Source organism: Galleria mellonella, unplaced genomic scaffold (assembly GCF_026898425.1).
Source record: "Galleria mellonella isolate WM207_F2 unplaced genomic scaffold, CSIRO_AGI_GalMel_v1 utg171, whole genome shotgun sequence".
In the NCBI taxonomy this organism is placed as follows: Eukaryota; Metazoa; Arthropoda; class Insecta; order Lepidoptera; family Pyralidae; genus Galleria; species Galleria mellonella.
This window is the reverse complement of record NW_026442014.1, coordinates 1,445,315-1,461,885: the sequence shown is the minus strand read 5'-3', so window position 1 is coordinate 1,461,885 and position 16,571 is coordinate 1,445,315. Positions and strand designations below refer to the sequence as shown.

Sequence of the window (16,571 nt, the reverse complement as noted above, 5' to 3'; positions counted from 1 at the left end):
TGACGCATGATAACTGAAATTATTTACTTCTATATCACACCGTGATTTTTGTGATCCTTCACAGAATTTTATTTTTGTTTTTTATCAACTATATAAATATAATGATTTTTTTATAAAATATGAACGTCTAATCTAGAAATATTCAATTTTCTTGTACGTACAATATAATTATTATAAAAATTAACTTATCTGGCACAAGATTATTAACAGAATATATCTTTTTATATTTTTTTTTTCATAACAACTCTAAATAAAGTAATTCATTGGAGCAAATAAATGGAATTCTTCATTTCTTTTCTTCTTAACTCAGAAGACAGTAAAATAATTTTAAATTTTCCAACCATTTCTATTTATAACAGTTTTAAATGAAGTAATTTATTGGAGCAAATAAATGGAATTCTTCATTTCTTTTCTTCTTAACTCAGAAGAGAGTAAAATAATTTTAAATTTTCCAACCATTTCTATTTATAACAGTTTTAAATGAAGTAATTTATTGGAGCAAATAAATGGAATTCTTCATTTCTTTTCTTCTTAACTCAGAAGAGAGTAAAATAATTTTAAATTTTCCAACCATTTTTATTTATAACAGTTTTAAATGAAGTAATTTATTGAAACAAATAAATGGAATTCTTCATTTCTTTTCTTCTTTACTCAGAAGAGAGTAAAATAGTTTTAGATTTTCTGATTATTTCTATTCATAATAGCTCTAAATAAAGTAAATTATTGGAGCAAATAAATAAAATTCTTCATATCTTTTCTCCTCTTTAGTCAGAAAAAAAGTAAAATAATTAAAAAAAATGCGACAGTTCATATTTGGTCAAAAATAATATCAATCATACCATTTTTAGGCATCTGCCGTGCTCCAATTTATTTAAAAAAAGAATCGAAACTGATTTTTCGAAATGGCGCGCAATCGTCAAAAGTTACGATCGGTTGGCGACGTTGTCTCGCAGTAGGTAGCGAGAAGAGCCCACGCGACAAACTGAGGGCTCCCTCGTCCTTACACGGTATATAAACTGGAGAGAGCATAGTACACGTTTGAAATTCAGATAAATTTATAAAATGAAAACAGCAAAATAAATATTACAATAGATAGACACTATCTTAATGAAATACCAACAAATGATTAGGTATTGAGGACATTTGTATAAATACATTATATCCTTTAATTATAATTTAATTCCACATAATTTAATCTAACAATAACAATAACCATAAACACTATCTGTACCTATTTTAAATAAGAATAAATAGTTAAACACTCATAAAACTACATAAACATTTTTATGTCATTACACACACACACACATTAAAACACCCTCAACTCTCTTAGAACTTGTAATTCAAACTTGAAAAACACCTATTTCCAAAATAGAGTAAATTATATCAGTGTGGTCGCCAATTTATTCTGTACATGAGGACAGAATTGAGTCGATCCAAAAAAATTTTATACGTCATATCACAAAAAAATATGCCAACAAACGTGTATTGACATGCTATGAGAATAGACTCAAACATTTTAACATGAAGAGTTTGGTTGCGCGTCGTAAAATTATTGATCTAACATATTTATATAAAATTGTAAATAATGAATTGGAGGGTAATTTATTGGAGTACATTAACCTGAGAGCCACTGAACACTCTTCTCGTACAACTAAACTCTTTTCTATACCGTTCGCAAACAATAATGTGTCATATAATAATCCAATATACAGAATGTGCAAATTGTACAACGACATTGATTGTAAATCGGATATTGACATATTCTATCAGAAATTTTCATTGTATCGAAGCACTTTACATACATTGATAACTTAATAGTTTTTATGCATAGTTTGGTAGTTTTGTTTTTGATTCTTGTTTTGTATCTAGTTTTTATCATTAATTCTTTTTGTAGTAAAAATTAACCTATTTTGTTTCATCTCTGTGAATGTTGAGTACAACTATAATTGGATTGCAAACTTATAATGCTATTGTTGTATTCTATTGTTAAAAGTTTTGTTTGTAATCTGTTGTTGTATCACAAAAATAAAAATAAAAAATAAATAAATATATAGATTAGTTGTTGGGAGGAAAAGATTAAGGTTCCATAAATACTTGTATATTCTATTCTAAAAAAAAAACTATATTTGTGTATAATTAACATAATACAATACAGAGCTCAAGTGAATAGTATTTGTTCATGTCACAAAAAATATCGAGAATCGACGCCATGAAAATTAAATAGATATTATATACCTTTGTGTATATATAATTAATACACATATGTTTGAGAAGTGACTTCTTCAACATACCTTTCAATGTAAATAACAACCCATCGTATATAATTATTCTAAATATGAATTTAAATATAAAATGCTGTACTAAAGTAAAATCGTTAAATATCAGTCAATCAGGCTGCTAATTTTCCAAAAAAATATGTAAGCGTAAGCCACTTAGCTTTTACACATATATATATATATATATATATATATATATATATATATATATATATATATATATATATATATATATATGAACGCGTAACGTGTTTCCTTACTATCCTTACAAATATAATAAACATTTGAAATGGAGAAAGAAATAGGCATAATATTTATTCCGATCAATCAACATATATGAACGAAGTCGCGGGTAATAGCTATTATGTATATGAATAAAAGTAAAAGATTTTGATTACATAATAAAAATAAAAATAATAACGATAACATGTAAATAATTAATTTATCGAATACTCTGCTGATCATTTGTATTCTACTACAGGACTGCACTGCGCACGTGCGCTAAACTTGACGTGACTTTAATTTGAATTTGGAACAAAATTAAATTCGCGCCATATTTATGGCTTTCGGGGGAAATCGAGAGTGGTCGAGTAAATGGCTCCTTTTCACGGCGCTCCAAAGTACACGCCTTTTAAGAGAAAAAAAAAAGGAGAATAATTCTATCAAGTACATTTATTGAGGAAACACGAAGCTTTAATCAAATTTATTGGGGTATGATTTACCTTAGTTCCATTCACAGTGAAGAGAGTGTCTACTTTAATATAATATTTCAGTTTTTAATATGTTTTTTAATACAATATTCTGGAGTTATATTTCTTTTTAAAAATTTTACTTAGTGTTAAATTCCAGCGCCGTTGTAATAAGAAGCAAGTATAAGTGAAATATATTTGAACAAAAAAAATAAGCACATAAAATAATCAATTTAATGTTGACCGTAAGTACTATATTTAATCTGTACTATCCGTAAGAAGACAAATGCGAAAGTATTCTTTAAGGGGAAACTCGAATAAGAACAAGCGGGTTTTTTAAATTTTTTTTATTAATTTATTAAAACTATCTCTATCAATTCTTATTATTTAATAAAATATTATATTTTCACTAAATTCAGCGACAGTAATATAATTAGCATTCATGGGGAAGCGCAGTTGTAGAAAAAGGAAAAAAAAAGATGACGATTCAGGTGATGTAGACCATGAACCTTGTAATGACAAGGATATATATTCGGAAGATACTTCTACTGACTCAGAATCTGAAATTGATAAGGCCGATAAGTATAAACCTTACTACGTCACAGATTATATTAGAAGATATCCCGAGGAATCCCCTGGGACAGAATTTGTTGTCTTTGTAGAATCCTCAGATAGTCAGAAAACCATTGGATCCAGAGACTTGCTCTCACTCTCCTCCTGTTTAAAACGATTTAATAAAGGGGTAACTTATCTTAGATCTATAAATAAATTCAAAATCGGAGTATACTTTCAAAAGCCAGACTTAGCCAATGCTTTTTTAAATAATAAAACTTTTTTAAATGACTACCATTTTAAGGCCAGTATTCCTGCTTCTTCAACAGAAGTTACAGGCGTTATTAGAAATGTACCTACAAATATATCTAATAAAAAAATATATACTATGATATCGAGTTCTAAGAAAATTATTGCTATTAAAAGAATTTTAAGAAAAAATACCTTGACTCATGGATATGTGTTACAGCCAACTCTAACCGTGACAATTACTTTTGCTGCATCTGTATTACCTGAATATCTGGATATTGGAGGTTGGCGCCACAATGTCACTCCATATATACCACCAGTTAAACAATGCTACCGGTGCTTGAGGTATGGACATTTAGCTAAATTCTGTAAGAATTCTGAGCGTTGCAGCATCTGCAAAGGTGAGCATAATTATAAAACTTGTACAACTGGAATGGAAAACGCTATTTGTGTACACTGCAATGGAAATCACACAAGTGTATCACCGCAATGCCCTGTTAAACAAAAGAAAATTGCTGAAAATAGATCTAAATTCAGACCTGCTTCTTTTGGAGATATACTTAGCACTGAAATATTTCCTAAACTGGGTAACAAACCTAAAAAAAATGTAGACCTAATTTCAATTCTAAATTCTGATAACAAGAGTTTATCACTTTTAATAGAAAGCATAATCAAACTTATTTCACTACATAACACAAAGAACACATCTATTAACACTAAAAGTGTTTTGAATGTGTTATATGATACTTTTGGTAATAGACCTATTTCACAAAATTCAATCGAGACCAATTAACTATCATACAGTGGAACGCTCAGAGCCTACTGAGCAATCGACATATTTTTACACAATTTTTAAATGAACATCATATTCACATTGCTCTCATCTCAGAAACTTGGCTAAAACCACATTACAAATTAAAAATTAAAGATTATTGTATAGAACGAAATGATTGTGGTAATAACCACAATGGAGTAGCGATTATTATACATAATAGTATTAGATATAAAAAACTTCACTCTTTTTTCGACAATTCTTTGCAAACTATAGCTATTAGTATTGAAGTTAATAATTCTTGGTATTCAGTTGCCAGTATTTACTGTCCTACCAATAGTACACCTAGTTTTACTAAAGCCAAATTTAAGTTCTTTTTGGAGTCTCTTCCTAAACCCACTATCATATCTGGAGATTTAAATGCACATCATACTATGTGGGGTTGTACCTCCACTAATACAAGAGGTAAAGACATTCTTGATTGTTTAGATGAATGTAATTTGGTACTATTAAATGATAAGCAAGTTACTACTGTTGGCTCTCATATTTGGAGACCCAATGGCCTTGATTTAACTATGGTATCCCCATCCATATCATTAAAATGCGAGTGGTCGGTTCATGATGATCCGTTAGGAAGTTATCACCTGCCGACTTTTACTAAAATAAACACAAAGAACTCTTCATCAACTCCGTCAGGTGAACAACATGCTCCTATAGATGAAGTTAATAAACTTTTGTTAAATCGTATAAACCTACGTCTCGTTAATTGGGATCTTTATTCTGAAACTGTTAATCGATTACTTTTGGATTTCGAGTATGATGTCAATGAACCCTTAAACAATTACAATAGGTTCTGTAAAATTATTTTGACAGCTGTGGAACGTTCCGTTCCACGTAGGAACTTATCAAATAGCGGTGCAAATACTTCAAAGAGGCACAAACATATTGCAGTACCTTGGTGGAATAACAGGTGTGCGACAGCTGTCAATGATAGTAAAGCGGCTTACCTTAGGTTTAAACAAAATCCAACTCTCGATAATTACATAAATTTTAAAAGAGTTCAAGCTGTTAAAAAGTTAGTAATTAAGCAAGTAAGACAACAGGGGTGGCAGGAATTTTGTTCCAAATTTAATAGATTAACACCAATTTCCACTGTTTGGCAAAATATGAGAAAACTAAATTCAAAACATCGTCAAAATCATTTTAAAGATATATCATGGGTCAATGATTTTTTACGCAAATATACTCCTGATTTTGTACACTCACCTTTTGATGACAAACAGTTTAATTCTGTTAATTCATGCCCAAAATTTCTCACTGACCCATTCTCAATTGATGAAATATCCAGTGCAGTAAAATCTAGAAAAGATACAGCTAGTGGCCTTGATCGCTTAACATACAATATGTTTCGATTGCTGAATAAAATAAACCTTACTAAACTCTTACAAATTTTTAACGATTTATGGAAGGACTGTATTATCCCACCAGAATGGAAAATGGATTGTTTGATTCCAGTAATTAAACCCGGTAAAGATCCTACAAATTTCGACTCCTATAGACCTATAACATTGACGTCCTGTGCAGGCAAATTATTCGAACAATTAATTAAACAGCGTTTAGAGTTCTTTATTGAAAGTAATAGTATATTACCATCGAATCAATTTGGTTTTCGCCGTGGATATTCAGCGCGCGAAAGTTTAGCGAACTTCTATGTCGACCTTAGTACTGCTTTGAATAACGATGAATATGTTCTATCTGTTTTTTTAGATGTCGTAGGAGCTTTTAACAATGTAAATTTAACAGTTCTATCTTCGATTTTATCCTCATTTCTTCCAATGAAACTTATCGAATGGATTTATAATTTTCTTAGTAATAGAGAAGTGTATGTTAAAGTAAATAGTAAATTAATAGGACCTAGGTTAAGCTCTAAAGGAGTATGTCAAGGTGGTATTCTAAGCCCGCTACTATATATTTTATATATCTATAAACTTAATTCAATTTTAGGAAACAGTGTGAACAACTTGCAATTTGCCGATGATTTATTAATTTATATAAAAGGAAAGAATATTATTGATATGCAATTAGTGTTAAATGAGTCATTAAAAAGACTTGAGAAATATTTTTCTCTTCTTTCCCTCGATATTAGTTTAACCAAAAGTAAAGTAGTTGTTTTTCATCAAGTTCATAAATATGTTCCATTAATAAATATTATATATAATAATCAAACTCTTCCAACAGACTGTAGCGTTAAATTTCTTGGGGTAATTTTTCATCAAAATTTAAAATGGGATCTATACGTTGATTGCTTAGTAGATCGTGCTTTAAGAGCCACTAATATAATAAGATCTGTAATTGGTCGTAACTGGGGAGCTGATCCTAAAATTATCCTTTTAGTTTACAAATCTCTTGTTAGAAGTAATTTTGATTACGCTTTCTTTTGTTATGCCTCAGAACATAAATTAGTAGAAAAACTCGAAAAAATTCAAAATATGAATTTAAGACTTATTTTAGGTGCTATGTATACTTCTCCAATTATCTCAATGCAAGTAGAATGTAATTTGCCTCCTATCCTTCTTCGTTTCGAATACCTAAAACTCAAATTTCTCTTCAAAGTTTTTTCAGTTTCCAATAACCCACTCATACTCAAATTATTAAATTGCCCCATTTCTATGTTTTTGAATAAAACTATTGTCAATGATTTGAATTTACGAGATGAATATAACATCTATAGTAGTAAGATACTTCCTTGTTATAATGGCCTTTATGAGAGTAAGTTCTGTAAGATCAAAATTGTTATACGTAAAGACATAAAAGAAAAGCACGATATGTATGAGACTTTATCAGAATTTATTGACTACAGGCAGATATATACAGATGGTTCCAAAAATGCACTTAGCACTTCAGTGGCTTTTTACGATTTGTCAAATAGATTTGGTCACGGTTATAAAATTTCAACTTTGGCTAGTATTTACACAGCAGAAGCAAAAGCTATATTTTTAGCATTAGAATACATAGAAAAACAGGTACTATATTCGAAATGGATTATAATTACAGATAGTATGAGTGTTCTTATGGCATTAAAAAATAACACATTCATTTCATCATCAAACTACTTAATTCAAGAAATTCGTAATAAATATTATCATCTCTGTAATATATATGGAAAAGATATTATCTTCATCTGGACCCCTTCACATATTGGAGTGTTTGGGAATGAACAAGTAGACACTTTGGCTAAAATTATTAATTCAAGTGCTGCTCGTGTTCAAGATTTACCCCTTTGTTACTCAGATTGTAGTATTGGAATACATAAAATCGTTACAACTAAATGGGAGGAGCATTGGACTCAAATATTACAGACTAAAGGCAAATGGTACCGCAAAATTAATTGGCGTATTGGAAAACCGTGGTTCTGCAAAGGAAAGGATACAAACAGAAAATTTTACACCAATATTTGTAGATTACGAATCGGCCACGGACATTTCAACGAACACCTGCACCGAATGGGCATGATCGCTTCCCCATCATGCACATGGTGTAACTCAAATACAGCCCAATCTCTACATCACCTTTTTTTGATTGCTCTGAATTTGTCATTCAAAGACACATTATGTTTGACGAACTTAGGATTATCTTCAAAAAACCCGAAAATATCCCGCACTCAATCCCGCTTCTCTTAAGATTTCCTTCTTGTTTCAAAGCTATTTTCACTTATATTACTACAACATTCAAGGAGCTATAAGAATACTTTTATTGAATTGCAAGACAATGATTTTTTATAATTATTTATTTTTAATTTGATAAATCCACTGGTTTAAGAAAACTCAAGAAAAGATATTTATGAAAATGTACTTACCGGATTTGACAAATGAAATATTGAAGATTATGACAATAATTGAAGCGACATTAGAAAAATAAAATTCCAGACAATTTATCTTTTTGAAGACTAGGCAGCATGGTCTCCGACCTTAGCCTGTTCCAAACGGAACAAACGTACTAAAAAAAAAAAAAAAAGTATTCTTTAATCTATGTTACTAGTCTATGCTTTTAAATTAATCTATTTTTGCTTCCAAATTACCAAAATATCTATTAGAAGATGCGATTTATAAGAATATTTATAAAACACACGTAATAAATATACTTGAATAAAAAATATTTTTTACTTTTATAATCATTAGATACAAAGTAAAAAAACAAACAAAGAATCGGCTCCCTAAATGTGGTGGTAAATGAAATATCAGAAAATGCGTTTCGTTACCCTTATACTACTAACCGTATAGATGAGAAAGAAGACAATACCATCTGTCGCTGTATCGCTACATATGCCTGCGGTAGCGATAACGTATCTATCGGTATAGTTTGTTACTTTTCTACCTATATTCAGTAGCGTTTGATAACAATTTATGCACCCTAGAACGGCAATAAAGTCGTCGGATCACCTGTTGGAAAATGTCGCCTATAGACTTCAAGACATGTACAGCGCCATAGATATTATAAAATATACTGTGTCACCTATTATACACTCCATGCCTTGCCTTTCCTGAGGACTAAGGTATTTTGCCTCCATACCCTGTAATTTTCAATGTAGGTCATCATGTAATTCGCAATGTAGGTGCCGGCATAGAAAAGGCCACCCATTCCTTTCCCGTGGGTGTCGTAAGAGGCGACTAAGGCAACTTAACAGTCGAGGAATGGGCAGCAGCGTCCCTTTTAAAACATTACTAAAAACTAAACGGCAGTTGCCAAACGTGGCAACTACTGTCAAAACCTCACTTATGGGAGAAGCTATGTTCAGCAGTAAACAAGTAACGGTTGATACAACAAACAAAAACCCTATAATTGTACTGTCATATCCCACTCTTCAAACCGAAAGCTGAAATAACAATGAATGGTTACTAAAAAAAACATATGTACAGCTAAATAAGAACTGTAGAACAATGTACCTAAAATCGCACAGGTATTGTTTACACTAATGAATTCTTTATGCGAGGTACGTGCTAACAAAGACTGGAACTTATATAGTTTCTATAAGCAAGGACATTGCACAAATTCGAACGAATGATATCACTTATGGGCGGGAGCACCTAGATACTAGCTTGAGCCCTTCGACTCAGTGCAACGACGAGCTATGAGAATTGTCGATGATCCCAGGCTTGGAAGCGGTATCGAACCCTTAGTCTTAGGAGAGATTTTGCCTCACTCTGGGTGTTCTACCAGTGTTGTACAACGGATTGTGCTCAGAGGAATTATTCAATATGATGCCTGCGGCCACTTTCTATCATTGTACGGCTCGCCATCGACAGGGAGTTCACCCTCATACCCTACAGCCTCAATGGTCGCGTACTGCGCGGTTTCAAAAATGTTTTCTCCCACGAACACTCAGGTTGTAGAATGAGCTTCCTGCCAAGGTTTTCCCAAGAGACTACAGCATGAGGTTCTTTAAAAGGGGGGAAAAGAGGTTTCTTCAGGGTCGGCAATGCGCGCGTAATACCTCTGGCATTGTAGGCGTTCATAGGCTACAGTAATCGCTTACCATCAGGTGGGCCGTATGCTTGTTTACCACCTCAGTGATATAAAAAAAAAGAAAAAAAGAACGAATGAATAAAAACTAGTTATTGTTCCATTTAAACTGCAATAACCAGACAGTATTTTACATTTCGACAATAAGCATACAAAGAACTGAGTAATAACGCACCTGCAACGTCTTGTGTCCATTGTGGTGGTCATCACGGCGGCTGCTCCTCAAGTCTATGGTTTGGAAACCGTCGTCGATGCCGTCGAACGCTTTGTTGACGCAACCGCCACCGTCATCAGTTGTCTGCGACATATTTTAGGCCTAGAACAAAAAAAAAATTAAAAGTCATAGCTGATAGTCTATGTCAGTAGTGTATAGTACCAGCCTTAGGTAGGGCTGAAATGGGCGACGCGACCAAGAGGGACCCGAGGTATAATAATAATAATTATTATTATTATTGGAACCAAAAAACTTTGTTATATTTACAAAAGTAAGGTAGTGTACGAACTTTTAGTGTGGGACCTTTGTGTAATACAATATAAAAAAAAAACTTTTTCCCAAAAACCGAAATTATTTATTTAATATTTTTTTTTTATACACAGCTAATAGAACAATTGTACTGATTTGAAGGTTCACTTTGACTCGCAACGCGCGAGATCCTTGGTTCAGGGTTTTATTGAGCCTGGATGAATCTCATGTTATTTTTATTCTTTTGGTGAATTTATTATTATTTTAATTGTTATTAATTAATAAATAATAAATTAAGTTTCTATTAAGTTGTCATTGGTACTTTGGACAAGGCATGCCCGCATTGTCATGCACTTAAATTTAAAAAGAAGCCAGTCGGGATGTGTTGCTCATCAGGAAAGTGCAACTAACAGAAATTAAAACACTATCTGAACCATTGCACGGCTTACTTATCGGATCCAGATTCTATCCTGTTCCTAAAGTCAATTCGCACATTCAATTCATGTTTGTAACTGACGTCTTTCGGAGCAAAAGTTGAATGAGCAAAAAAAAAAGTAAACGCTCAAAAATTTAATTTTACGTTCATTTGGAAAGCTAAGTTTATCACAAAAAGGGATCATTGTTGTTCAGTTCATTGCTGATACCCATCGTTCGTATGACAATCTCCAATTTGCGCTAATTTTATAAAAAAAAAAAAGCTAATAGGGGAAAAAGTATGCACACCGGGTCAGCCAGGTACTTTAATTGTATACAACGCTTCATTCCTGTTTCAATTATAATTACATCTCCACACACTTATAGTGTTATTTTTTTATTATCTAGAAATGATATATATGGTTAACAACATTTGCCGGGCCAGCTAGTAATCTAAAAAAAATTGAAAGCAAAAAAACGTTAAAATTTAAAAAAAATCATTTTATCGATCTGTGAAATTAGGTATTCCAAAGTTTTAGTTCAAATGTATTTACACGAATTTAAACAGTTATTTTAGTTTACGTATAGGCATATGACAAATTATAAATATCTTTGCCAATTCTAAACCGGTTTTTCAAGTTGGAAACTTATACGTTTCTACTCAGACTTCTAATTTTTTTTTATATAAACTTGATAAGACTAGAAATGTGAGAACTTGTTTCACGGTGTAGAAAACTATACACAGGCGAGCTGTATGCGCGTGCGCATGGGAATTGGCGCGTTCATATAAAAAAATTTTACCGCCCGACGTGTGCTTCGATTGTGTGCCATTTCTGTGTCACTGGGCACGTTATTGTTGATTGCACCTGTCATTCAACTTCGAATCGCATGAATAGGTCCTTTTGTATTTGGAGCTATGTATTTGTAATAGTTCTATCAATGATACAGTACCTGTAATAAAAGTATTCTTATACCTATCTCAGGCACCAGTCTCTCACAATTATATTTATATTTTTTTTACAATTTTTTAATGATGGGGCTAGACCTAATTTAAATGTGGCCAAGTAAGACTTTGCGCGGGTCCCTTTGTTAATGAAAAAAAGTTGATTTTAATAAAAATGGACTGTACAATTGTAAAAAGAAGAAGAAAGATTATGTCCAAAAAAAAACTGACTTCAATTGTGACAAAGCCATTTATTTTGACCTAAAAACTAAACCACTGAAACGATTTGGATCTTTTTTATACCAAAAATTTATATACCAATCTGTAGTATATCCTTTCAGATTTAGAGCTCGTAGATGCCTTGTCTATGAGCCAGAATAGATAAAACCATCCGTAATAGCATGCATGGAGCTCGGATGAGATGCATAAATTCATGACTATCGGCTATTGTCAGGTAAGAAAGCCAATTTATATAGCCACTAGGCAATTTTGTAAATATACACACAACGCGCTTTATGAAGTTAATCCATATATTTTTATTTTATGCAATTTAGAATAACAAAGTAACTGACGGCCCACCTGATGTAAAGTGGTAACCGTCGCCTATAGACATGAGCAGTAGCACGGACATAACAAAGTACATATACTGTTTCGTCCATGATAACCCCCAAAACGTTGCTTTTTCTGAAGACTCAGGTGTTATTCCTCTGTACCCTGTAAATTCACTGCCATATTCCACCTTTCAAACCGAAACACAGCCATTCAAACACAATTGCTTCACGGTAGAAACACGAATGGAACAGAGGTACCCAAGCAAACGACTTTTCTACAAATGTGTAGTTTTTTTAATAGTTGATAATGAAAAGGTAACCCCGCCCGCGCGAACGATATACGCCGGCAGGGCACCAGTGAGGAATGATAAGTGAGGATTAAAGAGGCAGATCAGTCAGTCCATAGTGGTAAATACTCCACGATTGAGGAGTTAAGCGTGATGGTGGGATATGGCAGTGAATTTACAGGGTACAGAAGAATAACACCTGAGTCCTCAGAAATGGCAACGCATGCGAGGTATCATGGGCGGAACAGTATACTCTGTTATGTCCATGGTACTGCTCATGTCTATAGGCGATTGTTACCACTTTCCATCAGATGAGCCGTCAGCTTGTTTGCCATTCTAAGTTGTATAAAAAAATACACAATATCCAAAGTCCAAAGGTACAATGCCCATACATTGTATAAAATAATAACTCAAAACACAGTTATTTATATTTTACTGCACACAAAGACTACATTGTTTTAAATTGTTTACAACAAAAGCACGCGTAATACCCCTGGTATTGCAGGTTCATAGGCTACGGTAACCACTTACCATCAGGTTTGCCACCTCTGTGGTATATAAAAAACGTATGTACCCATAATATAATTAAAAATTGGGTCTCACAAAAAAAAACCGACTTCAATTGTGACAATACGAATTGTTTTGATCTTAACACAAAAGGACTAAACCGATTTGGATGTAATTTCTATGAGACTAAATTATGAATACGTCCTTTCAGATAAAAAAAGGATTTTCCAAATCGGTTTTCAACTGACGGAGTTATGAGGTAACAAACAAAAAAAAGTACAATCGAATTGAAATTCCATGTTTTTGAAGCCATTTGAAAAACAATATGTGTTGGTACACAAATACACGCATAACAGAGTTTAATTCGTCACCAAAATTGTATTTAAATATATTAGACTCGTGCTTATTCCAAAATTTCTTGCCTACAGGTGTCGTTTGATAGGCATCACAATAGCTTATCTGTCATACTTATGAACAGTTTTTTTTTGTGGGTGAAAATGGTATGATAACACCGCCTGCGCCAACAGGACACGCTGGCGGAGCACCAGTGAAGGGTGATAGATGAGAATGAAAACAGGCCAGTCAGCCCATCATGATGAATTCATCAGGAATTAACCGTGATAGTTTCTAGGGGGAACCGCGAGAAGGTCGACCTGGTTGGGTATATTGTTAGCAATAGGATTTTCAGTCTCCATTACTAACAATCTCTTATTCCCCACTTATGAACAGTTAGTCTATCTATTCGAGTTATTACTTCAAACTTTGTGTTAATTTACATTTCACATTACCAAGTAATAATGCGTACTGTATTCGTATGTAGTATAGATATAATCATGTCTAATCACTCTAATATCTCATGTCTAAATTTTTTTTTATACAACTTAGAATGGCAAACAAGCTGACGGCCCACCTGATGGAAAGTGGTAACCGTCGCCTATAAACATGAGCAGTACCATGTACATAACAGAGTATACTGTTTCGCCCATGATACCTCCCATGCGTTGCCATTCCTGAGGACTCAGGTGTTATTCCTCTGTACCCAGTAAATTCACGCCATATCCCACCCTTCAAACCGAAACACAGCCATGCAAACACAGCTGCTTGCTGTTGATGTACCTATTTTATTTATTTATAATTTTAAATAATAATTTAATTAAAATTTCCATCATTTACTTATATTGTTAATAACTTTATTCATTTAATGACATTTAATAATTTAATTCCATTTTAATATTTATCAAACACAAAGTATGCTGTGGTCGCCTCTAAATGTAAGAACAGTTAGCTCTAATCTACCAGTGTATTGTATTGAAATACTTCGCAGTATCTTATGTTGGTTATCATATAAATAAATAAATATACTAATTGACTGTATTCAATTCAAAAATAAATCTTAATTTGTAAAACAATCTTTAAGTCGATTACATGTTTTTTAACCAAATCTGTTTTCTAACTGGTTGTTAAATTTGAGTTATCATAAATGTCTGTAGCAAATCCACATGAATAAATAATAATTGGATTTCATCTGACTTGTTTCAAAATATTGAAGGTCCGTATTATTATCAGAAAGATTATTATCGCAGTGTAACCTGAGCGGTAGATAACAAACTTCATCAAAGCGAATGAATTCCGCAAACACTGTTAATAAACAAGACGATGCACATAAAAGCAAATAGAGTGGGTGGAAGTGGCACTCCTATGCTTTTTCGTTTACACGGAAATTCTATCAAAATGCATCCTTCTTTCTTTCAAATTATACATAAGTTGGAAGAGTTGTCACAAATTCATTAATATTTATTATGATTGTGTTCAGAGGAATTGTTCAATATGATGTCCACGGCCACGTTCTACCATCGTGCGGCTCACCATCGACAGGGAGTTCACCCTCCTACCCTTGAGCCATGTTTTCTCCCATAGGTTATAGGATGAGCACCCTGTCGAAGTTTTTCTAAGAGACTACAGCATGGGGTTCTTCAAAAGGGGATAAAAAGATTTCTTCATGGTTGGCAACGCGCGCGTAATACCCCTGGTATTGCGTCCATAGACTTATAATAACTGCTTACCATCAGGTGGTGCGTATGCTTGTGGCAAACAAACCTCAGTGGTAAAAAAAAATTAAAAATATATATATATTTTTTTTTATTATTATATAATGAGACTCACGCAACACATGTGTATGTAAGCTAGCGATTTCACTGCAAGGAAAAGCGATTGTACGTAGTTATATACACTGTCAGATCGACTTCCACTGGAAACCATCGTGGTTAATTCTTGTTAAATTTGTTACGATGAGCTAAACTGCTTTCATCTTCACCTATCATCAATTACTAGTGCCTCACCAGCGTATACCGATCATTTATATCTGTGTATCATTTTATTATCACTCGTTTAAAAAAAAATTAGCTCATACTTTAGTATCTGTTGCTTATATAAGTCATGACAGATTTTAAAACGTCAGCCGTCAACGCCAACGTCTATTTCAGCAGAACTTAAATTAAAAGACAACCAAGACTTGTTGACATTATTACAGAAGGACTCTCTGACTAAAATTAGTAACAAATTAAAAGATTTCATCAATAAAAACAGCTTGATCGGATCAATTATTTGTTTGTTTACATTTTTATTAAGTTTTGTTGAAATATATAATAATATAATATTAACAAAATTTATTTATTTAACTCATTGTTGCACCAAAAACATAAAAACATACAATGACAATCAGAAAATTCAAGTAAAATACAGCATAAAGTACAGATATACCCATATTATTATATTTAAATAAAATTTAGGCAGAAGCACGGTCGCCCGGGATTCAGGGCCCCAGGGAGAGAAACCGGCGTACTATGCAGGCAATATCTAAGAGCGCCGCTTTCTGCATCTTTCCCGGGAGTAAACCGCTTCGGAATCCTAATCATATGAGACGTTTACCAACAGTTTCGGTAGAAGTCACCCATGTCATGTTTTTATTAATATTTTATTATAATGTTATTATTGAATTCACGAGAGTGTCACTTCTACCTGGATATTCGTTTATATGAAACTACCTAGCATGTAATTGTATGTAATTCTCGACTCAACGTCAACACAAGACGTCTGAGTACACACGAGTTGATAATGCCATGTCAGAGATTAATTACTGTAAATAGTTCTGCTTGGATGATAGCACTAAGGTTTGTCAATAATAAAAGATAATTCCTAATAATGAATATAAATACCATGTGCTGGGTACTTATCACCAACACCGCTGACGAGAAAACAATAACTCTAGTAAGTTTATTTAAGTTTTATAATAAATTTGTCTAGTTCTTTTTGCTTTAAAATTGTCACAATATTGTACACCGCTCT

At 32.7% G+C, this 16,571-nt stretch overlaps 1 protein-coding gene and 1 long non-coding RNA gene across 5 annotated transcripts in view; both read right to left on the bottom strand.

Annotated features, from left to right (window-relative positions):
- LOC113518187 (solute carrier organic anion transporter family member 4A1) overlaps positions 1 to 16,571 on the bottom strand; it is an 81,523-nt gene that overhangs the window by 61,442 nt on the left and 3,510 nt on the right. Inside the window, exon 2 of one of the 2 annotated variants that reach the window (XM_052892852.1) lies at positions 10,237 to 10,377. In XM_052892852.1, the coding sequence (XP_052748812.1) occupies positions 10,237 to 10,368 (132 nt within the window). In that variant the 5' untranslated portion in view covers positions 10,369 to 10,377. Of the gene's footprint in view, positions 1 to 839; positions 993 to 10,236; positions 10,378 to 16,571 lie in introns of those variants that run through there. The other variant, XM_026902987.3, reaches the window with a different exon arrangement.
- Positions 3,301 to 8,743, bottom strand: LOC128200203 (uncharacterized). Of its 3 annotated transcripts, none has more exons than XR_008252604.1 (2): positions 8,398 to 8,743; positions 3,301 to 4,162 (listed from the first exon to the last, which is right to left on the bottom strand). It is a non-coding gene; the product is annotated as an uncharacterized LOC128200203 (long non-coding RNA). The 3 variants fall into 3 exon arrangements; XR_008252603.1 differs by lacking the exon at positions 8,398 to 8,743 and adding an exon at positions 5,186 to 5,883; XR_008252602.1 differs by lacking the exon at positions 8,398 to 8,743 and adding an exon at positions 5,298 to 5,883.